Below are 19,835 nucleotides of genomic sequence, written 5' to 3' on the forward strand. Positions count from 1 at the left end.
TTTTAACCTCAAGACTTGTAGATGCCAGGAATCTGATCATTTTCTCTGCTTATAGCTTGGATGTCTTGCTCTATCTGCTTTCTCAGCATAATCGCATAGCCAAGGGACTCAGAATTTTGGCCCCTTCAAGTCATTGCAAACCCCTCAGGCAGACCAGGAAGCAGGGGCAGGGAATGTAGTGCAGCTGCTGAAGGAAAAGAATGGGAGACGGCTGGTGTGACAGCGTTTCCCAATGACGTATGATTAAATGAAAACCTACATTCCGTGTGATGTCAGTTATGTGCACTGCCAATTTGCTACTAAAGTGATGTGCTACTAAAGCCATTTCTTTTGGGAAGTAAGATGGCGAAAGAGACGAGTGGCCACTACAGAAAGATGGTGAAAAAGAGGAGTGGCCACTACAGAAAGATGGTGAAAAAGAGGAGTGGCCACTACAGAAAGATGGTGAAAAAGAGGAGTGGCCACTACAGAAAGATGGCGAGAGAGAGGAGTGGTCACTACAGAAAGATGGTGAGAGAGAGGAGTGGCCACTACAGAAAGATGGTGAGAGAGAGGAGTGGCCACTACAGAAAGATGGCGAGAGAGAGGAGTGGCCACTACAGAAAGATGGCGAGAGAGAGGAGTGGTCACTACAGAAAGATGGTGAAATAGAGGAGTGGCCACTACAGAAAGATGGCGAGAGAGAGGAGTGGCCACTACAGAAAGATGGTGACATAGAGGAGTGGTCACTACAGAAAGATGGCGAGAGAGAGGAGTGGCCACTACAGAAAGATGGTGAAAAAGAGGAGTGGCCACTACAGAAAGTTGGCGAGAGAGAGGAGTGGCCACTACAGAAAGATGGTGAAAAAGAGGAGTGGCCACTACAGAAAGATGGCGAGAGAGAGGAGTGGTCACTACAGAAAGATGGTGAAATAGAGGAGTGGTCACTACAGAAAGATGGCGAGAGAGAGGAGTGGTCACTACAGAAAGATGGTGAAATAGAGGAGTGGTCACTACAGAAAGATGGCGAGAGAGAGGAGTGGCCACTACAGAAAGATGGTGAAATAGAGGAGTGGCCACTACAGAAAGATGGTGACATAGAGGAGTGGTCACTACAGAAAGATGGCGAGAGAGAGGAGTGGTCACTACAGAAAGATGGTGAAATAGAGGAGTGGTCACTACAGAAAGATGGCGAGAGAGAGGAGTGGCCACTACAGAAAGATGGCGAGAGAGAGGAGTGGCCACTACAGAAAGATGGCGAGAGAGAGGAGTGGCCACTACAGAAAGATGGCGAGAGAGAGGAGTGGCCACTACAGAAAGATGGCGAGAGAGAGGAGTGGTCACTACAGAAAGATGGCGAGAGAGAGGAGTGGCCACTACAGAAAGATGGCGAGAGAGAGGAGTGGCCACTACAGAAAGATGGCGAAAAAGAGGAGTGGCCACTACAGAAGAGCCTTAGTTGTTGGGACCTAAGAAGGTGCCTATCTGGGCTTTATGCATGTGTATGATGTTGTAATGATGATTGAAATGCTATATCATATTAAGAAAAGCTTCTTAAATGATGAAAAAACTAAATTAAAACTATAACCGTGTTTTGGCTATGTAAAAGCAATACTAATCAAAATAAATTATGGGAATTGCTTTACATTTTTGCCTAATTACCATGCGGCACAATAATGATTACACCATGGTTTCCGTCCTGTAAATTTAATTACAGCTAAATTCTAAATACTCAACCCATGAAATATGCCCATTTTAAGCAATTACTTATTCAGTCTCTTCTATATGCCAGGCACCAAATTATATGGTAAAATGAGAATAATAAAACAATCCCTGTTCACATGGGGCTTACAGTCTTGTCAAAGAGAGGCAAGTACTAGATAATTGTGTAGCAGAGAAACTGACAATAAATACATCTTTAAATAAAGGTAAGAACACGAGGACAATATCCACCCCACTCCCAGGAAGTCAGGTAAGGCTTCAGTAAGGAGATGTCAGAGCTGATTCCTGAAGAATCAGTAGAGTTTGCCAGGAGAAAGGGAATGTAAATTAGAAGAACTCTCAAGCAAAAGGAACAAGAAATGCCCTGGTCTCAGAAATGAGACACTGTGTGGACTGCTGAGAAAGTACATGGTTGGAACAAAATGAGTAAGAGTCCTGAGACAATGAGGCTGCTGAAATAAGGAGGAGCCAGGTCAAAAGGGGACTAGAGTATTACACTAACAGTGTGAAGCACTGCAGCTCTTCTAGAATTTGTCTAGCAAATCCTGGTTTTCACTGGAAAACCCCCAAATTAAAAAAAAATGTGTGAAATTTTGCTGGTAATGGGGAACCACTGTAGGATTTCTGGCAGGATAACTGACATGACGAGATTACATTTCAGATGCATCACTCTGGCTCCACTGTGGAGAATCAAGTGGTACAGCTCACAACTGGAGACATGTAGGGCAGTTGGGGCCAGTTAAAATCATGTTGTGATCAATGCTGGTGGCTTACATTAGGCTATTCAGGATAGAGAGAGCTGGATGAACTTGAGACATAGTAATAGGTACAACTGAGATGTCTTAGTGATTGACTATATGAGAAAGAGGGAAGTCGGAGATGGATTTCTGACTTAGGCAAATATATGGTGGTGTGCCATTTACTAAAATGGAGAAGAGAGGGGATAGAGGCAGATTGGTGAGATTTGTATTTTGATTTTTTTGTTTTGTCGATTTGGTGAGGATTATTTCCCCTAAGAGAGAATTAGAAACTATGAGTTTTATCTTAATTACTTGAGTTTTATGTTTCTGGAGATCTCGGATAGGTAACTAAATATATAGGTCTGAGGCTAAGAGAAAGATCTGAGCTTAGACACCTATTTGGAAGACAGTATAAGCTCACATATTGGGAGATACCAGTTGAAGTTATCAGATAGAGAAAAGGATCAACATCAATAAGCTAAAGAAATTCAAAATTTGTGGGATGAGTTCATGAAGAGCAAGTGAAAAGATCTATGAAGAAGGCATAACTGAGAAGTAGGGAGGACCAGGAAAGCCTAAGATCACAAGTGTCCAGGGAAGAGAATATCTTGAAAGAGAGCAAGCAGTAAACAAAGCCCAGTGCAGCAGGGAGCATGAACTGCTATAGAGCCTTTTTGGAGAACAATCCAACACAGCTACTAAAAAAATATTTGATCCTCAATTCTACTTCTCAATATTTAATTTTTAAAAATGCTAGTAGACCTGTCTGATGAGATAAATTAAAGACAGTTTATAAAAGTAAAAAAAATATATATATAAAATAGGTTAAAAAAAAGAAACAATGTAAATATCCAGAAATAAAGGAGTAAAAAAGAACACAATAGATCCTCTTGAATATCTCACATAAGTTAAAGAGAAAAAAGCAGACATACATGGAAAAGACTAAGAAATATTCGGTTAAAAAGAAAGCCCATGTAACAGAAGAATATACACATCATGATAAAACAGTTATTTTAAAATGTATTTCACTATATACAGATACTTGTAAGAAAGGACACAGAAAAAGGCTAGACGTGTATACACCAAACGTAAATCCAGTAGTTAACTCTAAGAAGAAAACCGCTATTTGGCTGGGGCATGTGGCCAACAAGGCCTTTTGCTTCATTTGTATTATTTGATTTTTTTTTTTTTTACAATGAAAATGGTCCCATGTATTACCTGTATAATTAAAAATATATTTTAAAAATTCTAAAAAGTTTTAAAATGAATAGTTCTTTAATAATGTTAAAAAGAACAAGTTTGGAAGAGTAAAGGAAACAGAAGATAAAATATAATTAATTGAGACAAAATGGGAGGAAAAACAGTAGACAGAATATCACAGAAAACCTGGTAATAAACAGAAAGAAAAGGAAGTCAGGGGAAGATTTGTCAGGAGACAGACAAGAAAAACAGTATTCTCAGGAATATTCTCAGGAAGCCTATTTACTCAGTTACTGTTTTAAAAAAATGGAGATCACAATGTTAATAAGCCATCACAAGATTTAGTATCTGTTACAGGTATAAGGAATAACAATGGCAAGACCAGTGTAGCAGGAATAATTAAGAAGCCAAGGCCTGTAATCCCAGCACTTTGGGAGGCTGAGGCGGGTGGATCACGAGGTTGAGAGATCGAGACCATCCTGGTCAACATGGTGAAACCCCATCTCTACTAAAAATACAAAAAAATTAGCTGGGCACGGTGGTGTGTGCCTGTCATCCCAGCTACTCAGGAGGCTGAGGCAGGATAATTGCCTGAACCCAGGAGGCGGAGGTTGCAGTGAGCTGAGATTGCGCCATTGCACTCCAGCCTGGGTAACAAGAGCGAAACCTTGTCTCCAAAAAAAAAAAAAAAAAAAAGAAGCCAAGGCTGGGCATGATGCCTTATGCCTATAATCCCAGCACTTTGGGAGCCAAGGCAGGTAGATCACTTAAGCAGGAGTTCAAGACCAGCCTGGTCAATATGGTGAAACCCCATCTCTATAAAATATACAAAAATTAGTCGGGTGTGGCAGTCGTCACCTATAATCCCAGTCACTTGGGAGGCTGAGGCACAAGAATCGCTTGAACCCAGGAGGCTGAAGTTGCAGTGAGCCAGGATCAAACCACTGCACTCCAGCCTGGGTGACAGAGCAAGATTCTATCTCCAAAAAAGAAGAAGCAGCAGCCAGATCAATACACATTAGGTGAGAAAAATGATTTAGAGAAGGATCTAGGTCATCTCAAAGCTAATATCCCAAAGGGCGAAAGAGAAAAGCGGCATAAAGTTTTCAAAGTATCTTAGTGTTACATGAAAGGTGGACATCAGAGATATGCAAACAAATGGTCTAACTGCTGGATGAGAAATGTTTAGAAAACCCTTCTGGTAAGTACTACCAAGAATCACCATGATGAGCAGAGACATAATCGGATACAAAGTTATATATTCGTATTGGTTATAACATTTAGGTATATGTTCATTGCTGTGTAACAGAAGTTGGAAATGCTTACTGTCATTCATTGTCTTTCTACATGCAAGAGGTAATGGGTGATAAGGCATCATTTAATTGTATTTTAAATATTACAGATAATTTTTGCTTAGCATTAAACAGGAAGAATTATATGGGAGTAAGGTATATGCCAAAATAAGTGTTGGAACCCAAACAATTAATGTTTCAAAATGGCTCTGTTATTTAGGAAACCAAACATTCCATGTCCAGGTCCTTCTGGAAAATTCTCAGAGGGGAGATAAGCGCTAACAACTAGCTGCAACTTGTGAGAAACTAATTCACGTGGACCATTAACAAAACATGCATCCTGATTCAAAGCTATTCTCAAGGAGCTGCTCAGATTCTGGTGAAAGAAACAGGGCTATGAACCCCCAGGCTTGGGTGCCAGTGAGCAAACAACTTTGAACCACAGTAAAATCTATGCCCTTTCAAAGACAATGCACAGCAATACTACATTTCACTGGCGGTGGGGGGACGGGCGGAGAGCTGAAGGGGAAGAAATTGGGAGTTTTTTGAGTGCAGCCTTTGGAGGAATAATCGCTGCAAGGCCTCCATTTGGGGGCTTGACATGTTCTGTCACACCTGTTTAAATTATATCAGCCACCAAAATGCACTTTTGTGCATTTTGTATTAACAGTCCTTACCTTAAGAGCTCTATCTGTAGAAGAGGCAAGTTCCTCCCTTGACTTATCCTGCAAGACGCCTTCTGAGAGTCAGAGGAAAACAACCAGCTTCGATCATTTGAACATGGAGCATCCACTAACACCTGTAGAAGAAAAGGACAAGTGATCCAAATCTGCACTGACAATCTATTCTCAGGCACGAAATAGAGAAGTTTTGTAAAACATGGCAAGCAAATAGCAAATAAATAAAAACAATTCTTTTTTAACTGAAAATACACCACAATAAGTTTTTTCTTAGGACATTTCCTCACTAAACGATTTACAGAAAAACTTACCATGTACTTTCAGTGTTTGTTTTGGGGCTTGGGATGGGGAATTACAGTTTACTATCCCTACTAATGCTATTTGATATCCTTGACAACCACAGCAAAAACTTTACAAAGTGACTCATTGTAATCAGGCAGTAATATAGTTCTGAATTCTCAGCTCTTATTCTAAGAACTAACATTTCAATTTCAGCTTACTGAAATGACCCCTTTTTCTTCAACTGTCATACTCTGAAGTGAAATGTTATTGAATTAAAGCAATACAGTGCACATGTTTGTGTACTGATCCAAACAATACATTTTCCTGAGGACCTCTGAGCTACCTGGCAATATAAGCCATTCTGTAATCCCCGATCCCAGTGTTACTGCTTTCTTTGAACCATGCTGACCATCAAATGAAAACTGCTTCCATGTTCACTTTATGGAAATTTTCCAGGGTACTGAGAAACTGTATCAGGCTATGTCTGAGAACAGATGGAAAATAACAAGGAAGCAACATAACAGTGGTATCCTGGGAGTCCATCAGTTTGTCACAATGTAATAAAAGTACCTTGTCAAACATTTCAGGCTGGGCATCTCCCATTTTTCTGCCATCCAATTCAGACACTTTAATTACATTTATCAAAGGCTGTGGGATGAAAGATTCTAACGTCTGCCTCAGCCACCTGAATCTCAGACTGTCATATTCATTACAGTGAAGATAACCTAAATAAAAAGGATTACAAAGTTTCAAATGAAGGCAATGGAACTGCTAAATTTCTACTTTTCAGCAAGTAAATTTCAGGAAGAAATTAACTCATCATAATTATGCAGATATAGGGCTCAGAGGTAAACAATATAATTTTCTTATGCTTTAAAAACAGAAATCCAGATGTGTACATGTGTATGTATATATAGATACACATACCTACTACATAAAACATTTACAATAGTCATGCCTACACAGTCTCTCGGAACCTCTCAGCATTTGCTACACCAAGTTTAATTTTATTAGAGGTAAAACCTATAAAGAATTATAGATTCCCATAGATATGTTATACACCAATACCTCAGACACAGTTCTCACGCTAAAGAACTAACTCTTAAGAGTAAACACAGGTGGTAATTCAGGTGTAAGAAGATGAGACTCACATCGAGGCAGATGCAGGAAGTGTCCTGGCTTAAAAGCCTCCTGTCCCACAGGAACCATCATCTCTTTTAACAAGTCCACAGGCTTTCAGTGTCCCCACAGGGACATGCCCAGTCATAAGAATCACTGCACTCGGAAGACCCAAAGCATGGCATCTCTATCAGGTCTCTAGGGGTTATTTATCTTTTCTCCCAGCCCACATACAGTTTACCAATCAGGGCCATTTTTATCATAAGCAATCTTGCCTAGAAACACAGGGACAATCTCTGTCAGGTTACCAAGGAAACAATACTAGAGAAGTAACTGAACATTAAATTTTAGTGTAGAAGGGAAAAAAAATGTGTAAAGTCTTTGCTCAAATACATATACATATATATATACACACACATATATATACATACATACACACACACACACATAAATAGTTGTTTTTTGTCATTCCACTGTTAAAAAGTTAAAAAAAAATCTTTTAATGACTTCCTATCATCCACTGAATAAAGTTCAAAGGCAAAGCCTTTAAATCAAGGTCCATAGTAGCAGACCTCAGGACAGTCTCTCCATTTTAATCTCCCACCACTGCCCCAGTATGCTCTGTGCTCTACCAAACTTGATGGACTATTCCATTTCCAAAACATACTCTGTACTTCTCTTGCTCATCTCGCATGAGCATTTCTGAGCATGGCTTACCTTCTCTACTACCAGGGCTCCACATTTCTTTTCTTTTATTTTTTTGAGATGGGGTCTTGCTCTGTTGCCCAGGCTGCAGTGTAGTGCCATGATCTCGGCTCACTGCAATCTCTGACTCCCAAGTTCAAGCAATTCTCCTGCCTCAGTCTCCCAGGTAGCTGGGATTACAAATGTGCACCACCATGCCTGGCTTATTTTTGTATTTTTAGTAGACACAGGGTTTTGCCGTGTTGGCCAGCCTGGTCTGGAACTCCTGACCTCAGGTGACCTACTTGCCTCGGCCTCCCAAAGTGCTGGGATTACAGGTGTGAGCCACAACACCTGGCCCAGGTCTCCGTATTTATCTACAGGGAAGGAGCTCAGGAGATGCCATCAATTTTGTTGGGCATAAGAGTAGAAAATCATCTAAAAGCACATCTGCAGAGCCAGTTTTCATGTTTATTTTGGGTGTCTTTTGGAGGACTCACTAATGGAACTTAAATAGGTATCTAAAAGCCCTTGTCTTATCCTGAAATCACTAGAAAACAATATAAGACAAAAGTTCATGGTATGGAGAGAGACCAATTCTAATGAAGCAAAAGTGAGAGAAAAAAGAAAGTAAATCATGGAAGGAGCATGAAAGATACAGGAGGATTTGTAATCAAGCTGCCTACAGCTTTGGTTAGTCTCTCGGGTATCTCTACAGTTTGAAATTACAGAGCCTTGGAAGGAGTTGAATGTCATTGGAGCAAGGAGGACGAACAATCTGCCGGCTGCTTTTTGCCTCTTTCTCTCATTAAAGTCCATACCGAGAGCTGATAATTTCCACCTACTTTGAGATTGTGTACCTGGCCCCTTCAGGCAACTGCTAAGAAAACCAGACAGTGCCCAAGGCCTGGTATTGCAAGCACACAGGTGAGATGACCTCTGCTTGTTAGCTGACACTCATCAGGAAGCTCTTCGATGTGTGGCAGTGGTAGCATCAGCAGCAGACAACTGCGTGAATGGCGTGACCTTTGCTAGGGTTTCTCCAGTCTCTGGAAACAATGCAAGTGGCTCCAGCCACGAGGTGAGGGATGAGAGCAAAGATGGAGCGAAACACATCTGTGTGATGCATAGATTGGTCCACAGGATGACCCCCGAATTCACCCCTACCATTCTTCACCACTGCCTATCAAATACTAAGGACCTCAGAGGAAAGAATCACGTCCTTACTCATCTTTCATTCAATTACCACCTTTTTCTAATTTAAATATTTTACATTCTATTTTGACTTTTTTAGTGGTAACTCAAAAGACTTCTAATGTGCACGTTAAGAAAAATCTAAGCTAAGGCAATTTTCACCAACTCTCCTAAAAGTTACAAGAATCTTGCAATACCCTTTCTTTAGATGCTATTGTCATTGTTTCTCTAGGTTTTCTTTGGACTTACATTTTTTAACCCCACGAAACATTATCACAGTCTTTTATACGCAATGATTGTCAGACTTTCCCACATAATATCCTACCTTTGCTCTTCATTTTTTGGTAGCTGCTATCTTCCATCTTGGATGGCTTTCTCTTTTCCTGAAGTACACCCCTTAGAACTCTTGGTGACAAACTCTTCATCTCTCTCTATTTCCTATTTCACTTTTGCTCCTCAGGAGCATATTCTGACTGAATATATTTCTGGATTGAGTCATCTTTTATATTCCTTTGAATGCTGGTTCCTCTTATTACTCTCAAGTGTTAACCCTCTGTTGGTTGTTCCTTTGAAGGTAAGCTCTCCATTCTTTCTAGTTGCTATTAAGGTCTTCTCTTTATTTTCAGTGTTCTGCAATTTCATTATAATGATTTCAAAGGGTACTTTCTCTCCTCCCCCAGCATCAAAGTGGAAGACAGACAGCATTCCCTGCAGTCATTTGAAGAGGACAATTTCTTCCTGGTTTACCTTCTATGGTGGGTATAGCACTTTGAGTCCCAGCTTGATGTAAGTGAATCTTCTATTAGATGCTCTACTTGGGTAGGCTCTGGCTTTGTTTTTTATTCCTTCACTCTCATGAAGCAATAAAAAACATGTAAGTTTTTCATGTTAAGCAAATGTTCTCAAGTCAAAAGCCAGCTTCAGTACACGATTTATCTTTAAGGTTCCCACTCTCTCTTAGATTTTGGCCACTAAGTATTTAAAGATAATTGATGCATTAAAAAATTTTAATATTATATCCTACATTTTTAGTTATTTTCTTAAGGGGGCATTGGTTAGGGTACGCAGTCTGTCACAGCACAGGAAAGTCTTCATCATTTCTATATCCCTTACCTCTGTACACATGCCATCCAATGCCTTGCACATAGTATGTGCACACTAAATGCAGATGACTTGATTAAAGCATGGCATTATAATAACAAATACTTAAATCATTACAACTGAAAATCAGGGCAGCTTTTCATGAAATTATTTATAGCTTTAGTGAAGATTCTCAAGTCAGCATTTTAAAATAGCTTCCAGCAGAATTACTGCTTTATGCTGTAATACTATTGTGCTTAGATGTAGATTTTATTTGAAATGGTCTTAGGTTGATTAAACCTTTTAAAAATATAAAATTAAAGTGTCATAATGCAAGTTTCATATATATACTAACATTTAATACACTAAGACAATTAATTCTGTGCTTAAATGGTCAAAAGCAAACCAAATCTTAATTTTTTTTTTTTACTCTAAACAGGAAAAAGGGTGAATTTAACAAATGCTTGAGGATTCAGCATCGGTACATGGCAATCTTTGGACCAAGGAAAGAAACTGAAATTGGATGTTTCATTCATTCATTTATTTTAGTAGACCTAACTTAAAAACAATAATCTTGCCTTATCTCCAATTTTTCCAATTATTCTTTGGAGCCATAATCTATAATTGATGGTCATTCTCTATGTTCCTCTCAATATTATAATAGGAATAATGATACTGTCCTATTGCTAAAGTGTTAGGGGCGGCAAATCCATCTGGGTCTGCAGCAACTTCAGTTCTTGCCTCCTCAGAGAAAGAATTCGACTGAGGGGCATAAGGCAGAAGAAGAGACCAAGGCAAGTTTCAGAGCAGGAATGGAAGAATTCTATTCTATCCTATGCTGTGCTGCGCTATGTTTGAGATGGAATCTCGCTCTGTTGCCCAGGCTGGAGTGCAGTGGCACAATCTTAGCTCACTGCGATCTCCACCTCCTGGATTCATGCAATTCTCCTGCCTCAGCCTACCAAGAAGCTGGGACTACAGGCACGTGCCACCATGCCCGACTAATTTTTTGTATTGTTAGTAGAGACAAGGTTCCACCATGTTAGCCTAGATGGTCTCGATCTCCTGACCTCATGATCCACTCACCTTGGCCTCCCAAAGTGCTGGGATTACAGGCGTGAGATACCACACTTGGTCCTGGAAGTTTATTAAAAAGCTTTAGAGCAGGAAAGGACAGTTCACTTGGAAGAGACCCAAACGAGCACTTTAGAGGTCAAGTGCCCCGTTTAACCTTAATCCTAGGACTTTATATGCTGGCCCACTTCCAGCATCTTGCAGCCCTCTTCATTCTACTTAAGGGTGAGTTGCCCACAAGCACAATGCCCTCCGTACACTTGGAAGGTGAGCACATGCAGTGTGTTTAGAAACCTGCACACATGCTCACCTGAGGCTTTCTTCCCTTTTCTAGTAGAATACCCCCGGAAGGTCATACTCTGCCATTTTGTCTCTTGATGTGCATGCTTCAGCTCACTTGCCTAATTCCTAAGATTTTAATGGAAGCTGATTACCAATTTCAAATGTTTTTATCTGTTTGGGAAATTGCCTTTCCCTGGTGCCTGCAATGAATTATCACTTTAGTGTGACAATTGTGGAGCATCAGGAAATTGCCTCCTCCTGGTACTGGCTGCCAATTATCATTTTTAGAAAGGCAGTGTGACAACCGCCAAATCATTGCCTGATGATGGCCTGACGTTCCTGGTGGGTGGGAGTTAGCCTTCTCCTGCCCCAATCATGTATTACCACCTGTAAAAAAAAGTGCAGCAAAGGATAATGGTAAGTTTCTTTAAATTTACCTGGAAGCCTTTGGGAGGCCGAGGTGGGTGGATCACTAGGTCATCAATGTGGTGAAACCCTGTCTCTACTAAAAATATAAAAAATTAGCTGGGCATGGTGGCGTATGCTTGTAATCCCAGCTACTCAGGAGGCTGAGGCAGGAAAATTGCCTGAACCCAGGAGGCGGAGGTTGCGGTGAGCTGAGATCGCGCCATTGCACTCCAGCCTGGGTAACAAGAGCGAAACTCCCTCTCGAAGAAAAAAAAATTTACCTGGAAGCAATGCTACAAACTCACCAAAGAGCAAAATGGTGATAACAAATTTGTTAAAATGTGGTTGACATTACATTAAAATGCACTTGAGATTAGAACTACTTTGAGGTTCTGGTTTATTAAGAACTTGTCATGGACTAGGCACAGTGCTATTTGCTGCAGGCACAAAGATAAATAAGAATCTGGGCTCAGGCCTGTAAGTAGCACTTTGGGAGGCCAAAGCAGGTGGATCACTTGAGGCCAGGAGTTTGAGACCAGCCTGGCCCATTTCCACTAAAAATACAAAAATTAGTCAGGTGTGGTGACATGCGCCTATAATCCCAGCTTCTCATGAGGGTGAGGCATGAGAATAACTTAAACCCAGGAGGCAGAGACTGCAGCGAGCCAAGATTGCACCACTGCACCCCACCCTGAATGACAGAGTGAGACTCTGTCCCAAAAAAAAAACAAAAAGGATCTGTCCCTATGCTCCAGAAGACCAACAGAGGATGCTACACAAGTCAGCACCTGTGTGTTACTGGGAGACCCTGGAATAGTCAATAGCACAACTACAACAATGAAAACCTGGGTTCAGATCCCAGCTCTGCTACTTACCTTAGGCAATTTAGGACTTCTTGTCTCAGTTAAACCTTTAAAATGGAAATCATAATATCCAACTCACAGAGCTGGAGAGTTAAATAATGGTCCCCAGTGATAGTCACAGTTTCTCAGAGCCCTAGGACTTTAGGAAGATGTATATACAGGGATGTAACAGAAGATGTTGGGAGAAGGTGAGAGGAAGAAAAAAAATAAAAAACAAGATGCCGGAAGCAAAGACTACTAAAAAAGTGTTTGAAAAGCAGAGATCTAAGCAACGTGATTAACACAGTCTTTGGCGCATACAAAGCGTTCCAAAATGGTTATTATCTTCATTACCATAAAGAAGATCCACCTAACGCAGGGAGTTCAGAGAAAGCATTCCAGGAAAGCTGATTTCTGAAGTATAATCTGAAGGATGGAAAGGAGCAGGGGAAGAAAAAGGAAAAAGTGGCACCTGTAGAATGCAAAAAAGGACTAGAGATGAAGCAGCAGGAAAGAGAACAAAAGCAATTAAATGAAGAAAAGAGTCTTTTCAGTCTTCTCTACCAACCAGATATCAAAAAGTTAGCACTGCTCGGTGCGTTGGCTCACGTCTATAATCCCAGCACTTTGGGAGGTCAAGGCAGGCAGATTGCTTGATGAGCCCCAGAGTTTGAGGCAAACCTGGGGCAACAGAGTGAAACCTCATCTCTATAAAAAACTACAAAAATGTGTCCATAGTCCCAGCTACCTGGGAGACTGAGGAGGGAAGGTGACTTGAACCCAGGAGGTCAAGACTGCTGTGAGACAAGATCGCACCACTGCACTCCAGCCTGGGCAACAGAATAATACCTTGTCTCAAAAAAAGTTAAGACCTTGTCTCAAAAAAACAAAAAAAGTTATCACCGACATCAAAGGGATGTTCATGCCTAGAGGGATACAGCCTTCAGCCAGAAAGGTGACTAAGACTCCACCAAGCTGGGTCAACCTTAGTCGATATGCTAACGTTTTTCCATTTAGAATCCACATAGTTTGCTCTTTTTCTGCCAAGACCAGAACGTTGAAAAGGATATGTTGGCAAAAACCATGGTCGGTCCATCAACGTGTTAACAGGTGAGAGAAGCTGGACCAATAGAAAGTAGACTCTTTTTTAAAATCATCCTAAAACATAAGCTTTGTAATCATTCGAAGCCATAAGCCTCTTGGCCCAGAATAAAGACCAGTACTGATCTCAAGAAATTTGATGTGCAAATGCACACTCAGTGCAGCCATCATTTTATATTTTGCTTATAAAAGCTTTGATTAGCATAGCTTCTACATTCCAAATGCAAGCACTGTAGCTAACCTAATTTGGGCTTTAAGCATCAGCATGAAGACATCTGTACTTCTTTGTAATCATTATCATTAGTCCTACTTAGATGAAAAGCTACTTTACTTGGAAAACTGCCTGTAGTTCATTGCCCTTGATGCAAGAACAGAACGATTCTTCTCCACTTCAAACTCCTAGAATAGATCAGTTTGCCTTTGGGTACCTAATCAAATCAACTTTGCTACCATAAATGTGTAAAATATTTATAGCCTACTAATGAGGATAATTTAGGATTAAAATGCTCTCCTTTCAAAATGGTAACCAAATTTGACATTTCCTTTCCATCCTTTATAATACTAAAATTCTATATCCAGAAAAATTAGTATAAGCCTTTTAACTTATAAGAACACTTCAAAGGACACAGAGTAGAAGGAAAAAGTAGTGCTCCTTATAACACATAAGTCCACAGAACTTCAGCTCAGATCATAAAATAAGGTAAGCCTATAAAATAATATTCCTGTTGTGATTTCTTATTCTAAAATACAGCAAGCTTCAGTAGCTGAGTTTAACCAGAACTCTAAAACATGGAGCATATTTTCTCCTAAAAATACAGTTAACCAATATATATTTGTACCAATACCTAGTACAACTGGATTCCATTTGTCGTAAAAGAATTTTAAATCTATTTCAACAGGAAATGCTCTCATATAAAAGTATACAAGTTCTTCAAACCAGAACATATATGCCTTGGGGATGCATAACAACGTTCTAAGGGACAGGAAGGCTTGGACAGTTTCAAAAGAATCCATTTTCAGATCATCAACTTCCGAAAGGAGGATAACACCTCCAGTGGGGCATCTCCTTCCACATGTCCCTTCAGCAACTTTACAAATGGCGAGCAAGCTTCCCACACATCTAGAACCTACTATGGCAGAATGTGCCAGAGAGTAGAAACCTGCAGAACATCAAACAAGGGCAGTTCAACACATCAGTGTCTTGGCTGAGACAGCGAATAAGTCGGCCAAGCACAGTGGCTCACTCCCGTAATCCTAGCACTTAGGGAAGCCGAGGCGGGCAGATCACTTGAGTCAGGAGTTCAAGACCAGACTGGCCAACATGGTGAAACCCCATCTCTACTAAAAATATACGAATTGGCCAGTGTGGTGGTGCGCCTGTAATCCCAGCTTCTCAGGAGGCTTTTGGAGGAGAATTGCTTGAGCCTGGGAGGCAGAGGCTGTCGTGAGCTGTTATCATGCCACTGCACTCAAGTCTGAGAGACAGAGCAAGACTCCTTCTCAAAAAAAAAAAAAATGGCAACACTGCCTTTTGTAATTGAGATGGTTTCACATCGTTCACTTTCAACAAAATAAAAAACAGACTTAAAGAATGCTTATCTAATAGATCATTAAAATAATACTTGATGAAAGATCTGTATGTGATCTGGGGCTATAAATCAGGAGTTTGAAGAACCAGTAAAACAACTGTAACACAATTCTCTTTGGGACAGGTGTTACTCTGTTTCCCAGACTGATGTGCAGTGGTGCAATCTTGGCTCACTACAACCTCCACTACCTGGGCTCAAGCAATCCTCCTACTTCAGTCTCCCAAGTAGCTGGGACTACAGACATGGACCACCAAGCCCAGCTAATTTTTTGAATTTTTTTTTTTAGAGACAGGGTTTTCCCATGTTTCCCAAGCTTGTCTAGAAAAACCCATGATGCCCAAGCTGGTCTAGAACTCCTGAGTTCAAGTGATCTGCCTGTCTTGGATTCCAAAAGTGCTGGGATTACAGATGTGAGCCACCATGACAAGCCATATTTCTATCTTTTTATCTGTGTGAACACCATTGGCATCTATAAAAACAAAACTATCACACAAAACCCAGACAGAATTGATGACGAACTCTGCCCCCTCTAGCAATAAGTAATGTCTACTCAGGGAAATCTGTATTCGTTTTAAAAGAAAAAAAAAAATAGCTTTAAAAGAAAAATTATTAAGGAAAAGGTTATAATGAATGTTGACTTGTTACTTTTAACAAATACTTGTAAAACTGTATATCACTTTGATTTTAGTAATAATGGTAACAAAAAGTCACTTGAAAAGCCTTTTTGCATTGGCCAGTACTGCACCCTCTTCTCACCCGTGTCTATAAGCATTTGAAATGTGGATAGTCTGAACTGAAATGTGCTGTAACTGTAAGATAACCAATTTTAAAGACCTGTAAAAAAAACGAAAATGTAAAATATCTCTTATTAAGTTTTACTCTGATTACATATTAAAACAATATTTTGAATGTATCAGTTCAATGTATTATTCAAATTAATTTCACCTGTTTTCTTTCTACTTTTTAAAATGGAACTACTTAAAAATGTAAGAGTATATATGTACTTCACATTATTTTTCTACTGGAAAGAAATTGCCTTAGAACCTTATAGTCTATTGACATCAAAAAATTATTTTAAATGTATATGATTCTGTTGCAGAGAAGTATGACAGGGATATCTATATAAGACTCTCAAGTATAAACATAAACAATAAAATATACCTATCAGGCTTATCAGCATTCACATTATCTGACAGGTTTGTACTGATGAAATATTGAAGTTTTATTCCCAATCACCTGCTAGAATTAAGTTGCTGAAAAAAATGTTATTTATACTGACTTCCTCAGCAACAATCTCCAACCTTCTCCACAAGTGTCTCAGTTCTCAGGCTTCCTGAGTTTGCAAACTCGATCTAATGTTTCTCCCCATATATGTATTCTTTCAAAGTATTCTGTAACATACAGATGTTACAACGTTGTTAAATACAAAAGAAAAGCACACTACCTGGGCAAGCACACTGCAGCAGAGCTACTGATTTGCCTCCAGGAGCAGCACACAGATCCAGAACTTTCTCCCCATCCCTTAATTCCAGAGCCAATACTGGGAGAAGAGAAGCAGCATTTAGGAGGTAATACTTTTTCAGGTTTCCAACTTGGTGTCTTTCTGAAGGGATTCGGCCTGGAGTTCTGCTAAGGTAACACTTCATTGATTTAGGATAGTTGGGAAAAGATCCCTGAGAGAGGGTGTGATAGCCCTTCAAATGTAAATCCTTTTCCAGTTCAAAAGGATAATTGAATCGGTTAAGCAGGACAGCATATTGCCAGCATGACGGCGATGTTAGAATCTCCCTAGAAATAGAAAGAGAGAAATTGAGAGGATATTAGTATTATATATACCAGTACAATTTTATATTAGGAATCGGGTGAATACGGTCCTAGTTTTACACTTCACTCACCTGTGATTTGCAGAGAGAGGGTCAGTATGCCTGACTCTTCCTTTTGCCTCATGAGGCTCCGATAGGACTAACTCCAGCATTGTTATGTCCTGTCTTTATTTTAAAAACTGGTATTTCATTCATTGTAGATTTTCAAAAACTAATTACATTATTGAGCAGGAGAATAAAGATCTGGAGGCAGGGAACCTAAGGCCATTTCGCACTGACTTCCTAGAACTGAAGTGAAAGGAAAACCCTAACTTTCCATGCCCAAGTAACAAAAGGACCAGGGACTACTTTCTTTGCAAACCCCCTCCTTTTCTGCATGGCAGATGGGAAATTGAAAGTACCTCTAATTGGTTGCTTTTTGCAACCAATCACACGTTTACATAGAAATGCAACTTTATAACTTCACTTCAGCCTCTGATTGGTTGCTTTCCACAACCAATCAGACTGATTGCAGGCCACGACTTCATTGATACGAGGTGAGCACCGAGTGGCCAATGTGCAACCTCTAGTGGGTATTTGAACCTGAGAAGATTCTGTATCCTTGTGGCGCTGCTCTGGCCAGTCTCACTCAATGGAGTGTACTTTCACTTTCAATAAATCTCTTTTGTTGCTGCATTCTTTCCTTGCTTTGCTGTGCGTTTTGTCCAATTCTTTGTTCAAAACTCCAAGAACCTGGACAACCTGCAGGGAAGACCCTCTACTGGTAACATTATAATTACTAAGTTCTTTGAGGCCCCTTAAATTCTGCACGAGAGAGGTATGCCTCAGCCTACACGCAGCTTAGTCCCTCCCTGCAGAATAGCTTGAAAAAAAAAAAAAGCAAAAACAAAAACAAAAAACGGCCTGCCTTTACATACCTCTAAATCTGTCAGAATGAATCTTTCTCCATCACTCTTTGCACAAAGAAGTGTTTTTCTTAGAACCACTATTCAATTTCTTAGAAACTATTAATATTAGAGGGAAAAGCACTATCATGAAAGGGTGTTAGAGGGAATGAGTGTTTTCTTCTGATGAAGATACAAGGTATGGGAAGCTAACGACAGTGAACTCTACAGTAATGGAGTTAACGAGGCGATGAGTGGCTCAGATGATACAAAACCAAGGATGATTTAAAAACCACTTATGGATTGATGGTGCAGGCTTTCCCCCAGCAGCTTTACCTTTCTAAATCTGTATTCGATCCAAGAGTTCCATCTCTTGACAATCACAAACTCCTATCAACTGACAGACGATCCAGCAGGAAATATTTAATTTATTTACTAGCTGACCTTTCTAGCTGAGTTATTTGGGAGCCTCATTAACTATGGCCAATTAAATAAATTCCAGCTGCTATACACCGTGGAGTTGCCTATGTGAGAAATGGCTGGATTGAAATGTAACACCTGTGACTGGAAGCGTGCCATGTGAATTTCAATTTAGGGCTAATATGTGAAACTGCTTTTTCCTTTCACTGCCTCTTACTATGGATGGTGTGTCACAGGAGCATGGCATATCTGTTTCAGCTATTTTGGAGGATGACAACCTCTTTCCTTAAGAAAGAGGTTCACAAACAAGTATGCAAGACTATAGGGACCTACCCAGGGTTTCAGATTCAGTAGGGCTGAAAGAGAGCCTGAAATTTTTATCTCTAGCAGTTTTCAGGTGATGTTGATGCTGCTCATACCCAGGACCACACTTTGGGAGAGACCAATTTAAAACTGACCCCAAAGTGAGATCTGCAAATGCTCACTATTGCAAATCTTATGGTAGTTCGCCCTAATCTTACCCTCCAAACAGGCTGAAAAAGCTATCCAGTGTTGAGTCACGTGTAACAAAAAGATGGTCAGAAACACAATTATACAGACAGGAGCGGCTTGGCTTGCATCATGTGCCTACCCCTCAGCTAAAAAGGAGTAGGACACTTTCAGTTAGTATCAGACAGGACAACTCTATTCATTCTTTCTTTTTTTTTTTTTTTTTTCAGAATTTTTGAAACTATCTTGAATGTTTATTCTTATGAACTTTGGAAACAAGGTTAAAAAACATTTATAAAATATTTGTGTAAGTAGACAGGTAGAGATATAGTAACCTTGCCTAATATTATATTAGATGCATTAAACTTGGAGAGATGTAACGTCTTTATTGTAATCAGTTTTTCCAATGCTGATCACAATATGTTTCTCCATTTATTCACATTTTCTTCCATATCTCTTAGGAAGGTTATTAATCCTGGATATTTCCTTTTAAGCTTATTAAGAGGATTATTAATTTAGGAAAAACATTACTTTTGTACATTACTCAATACATTAAATCTTGAAGGATGAGAAGAAATGATCTCTAGGAAGAAATGACAAAGGGAGTTTCAGGACAAAGCCAATACCACATGTATGAGCAAACAGGTATGAGAAAGAACACTGAATTTTCAGTAGTCTGGTGTGGATCATGGCAGAAGATTACCAAGTATACTATGATAAGGTTTTTGAATCTTCTCTGCAAAGTGATGAGAAGCCATTTAAAGACGTTAGGGAGCGAGAGCCCCAATCAGACTTAAAGACATGTACTTATTGAAGATTGATGTAGAACTCTTCAGAGATCATTCTATCTCATTCTTTAGTGACTAGACAAAATAAGGCCTAAATAGAACAAATGAAATTTGTGATCTTTCATGATCTATGCCCAATCCTACTGAAGATCTCCCCTAACGA

The 19,835-nt window shown here is 39.8% G+C and overlaps 1 protein-coding gene across 4 annotated transcripts in view; it reads right to left on the minus strand.

Annotated features, from left to right (window-relative positions):
- Positions 1-19,835, minus strand: part of NSUN3 (NOP2/Sun RNA methyltransferase 3) — a 70,314-nt gene that overhangs the window by 41,946 nt on the left and 8,533 nt on the right. For 3 of the 4 annotated variants that reach the window (XM_035282815.3, XM_008986434.5, XM_008986437.5), the window contains exons 3-5: positions 16,713-17,056; positions 6,466-6,620; positions 5,611-5,732 (exon numbers count right to left, since the gene is read on the minus strand). In XM_035282815.3, coding sequence (XP_035138706.2) covers positions 5,611-5,732; positions 6,466-6,620; positions 16,713-17,056 — 621 coding nt within the window. Of the gene's footprint in view, positions 1-5,610; positions 5,733-6,465; positions 6,621-16,712; positions 17,057-17,163; positions 17,473-19,835 lie in introns of those variants that run through there. The other variant, XM_035282814.3, reaches the window with a different exon arrangement.

The sequence above is a fragment of the Callithrix jacchus genome, chromosome 21, assembly GCF_049354715.1.
Source record: "Callithrix jacchus isolate 240 chromosome 21, calJac240_pri, whole genome shotgun sequence".
In the NCBI taxonomy this organism is placed as follows: domain Eukaryota; kingdom Metazoa; phylum Chordata; class Mammalia; order Primates; family Cebidae; genus Callithrix; species Callithrix jacchus.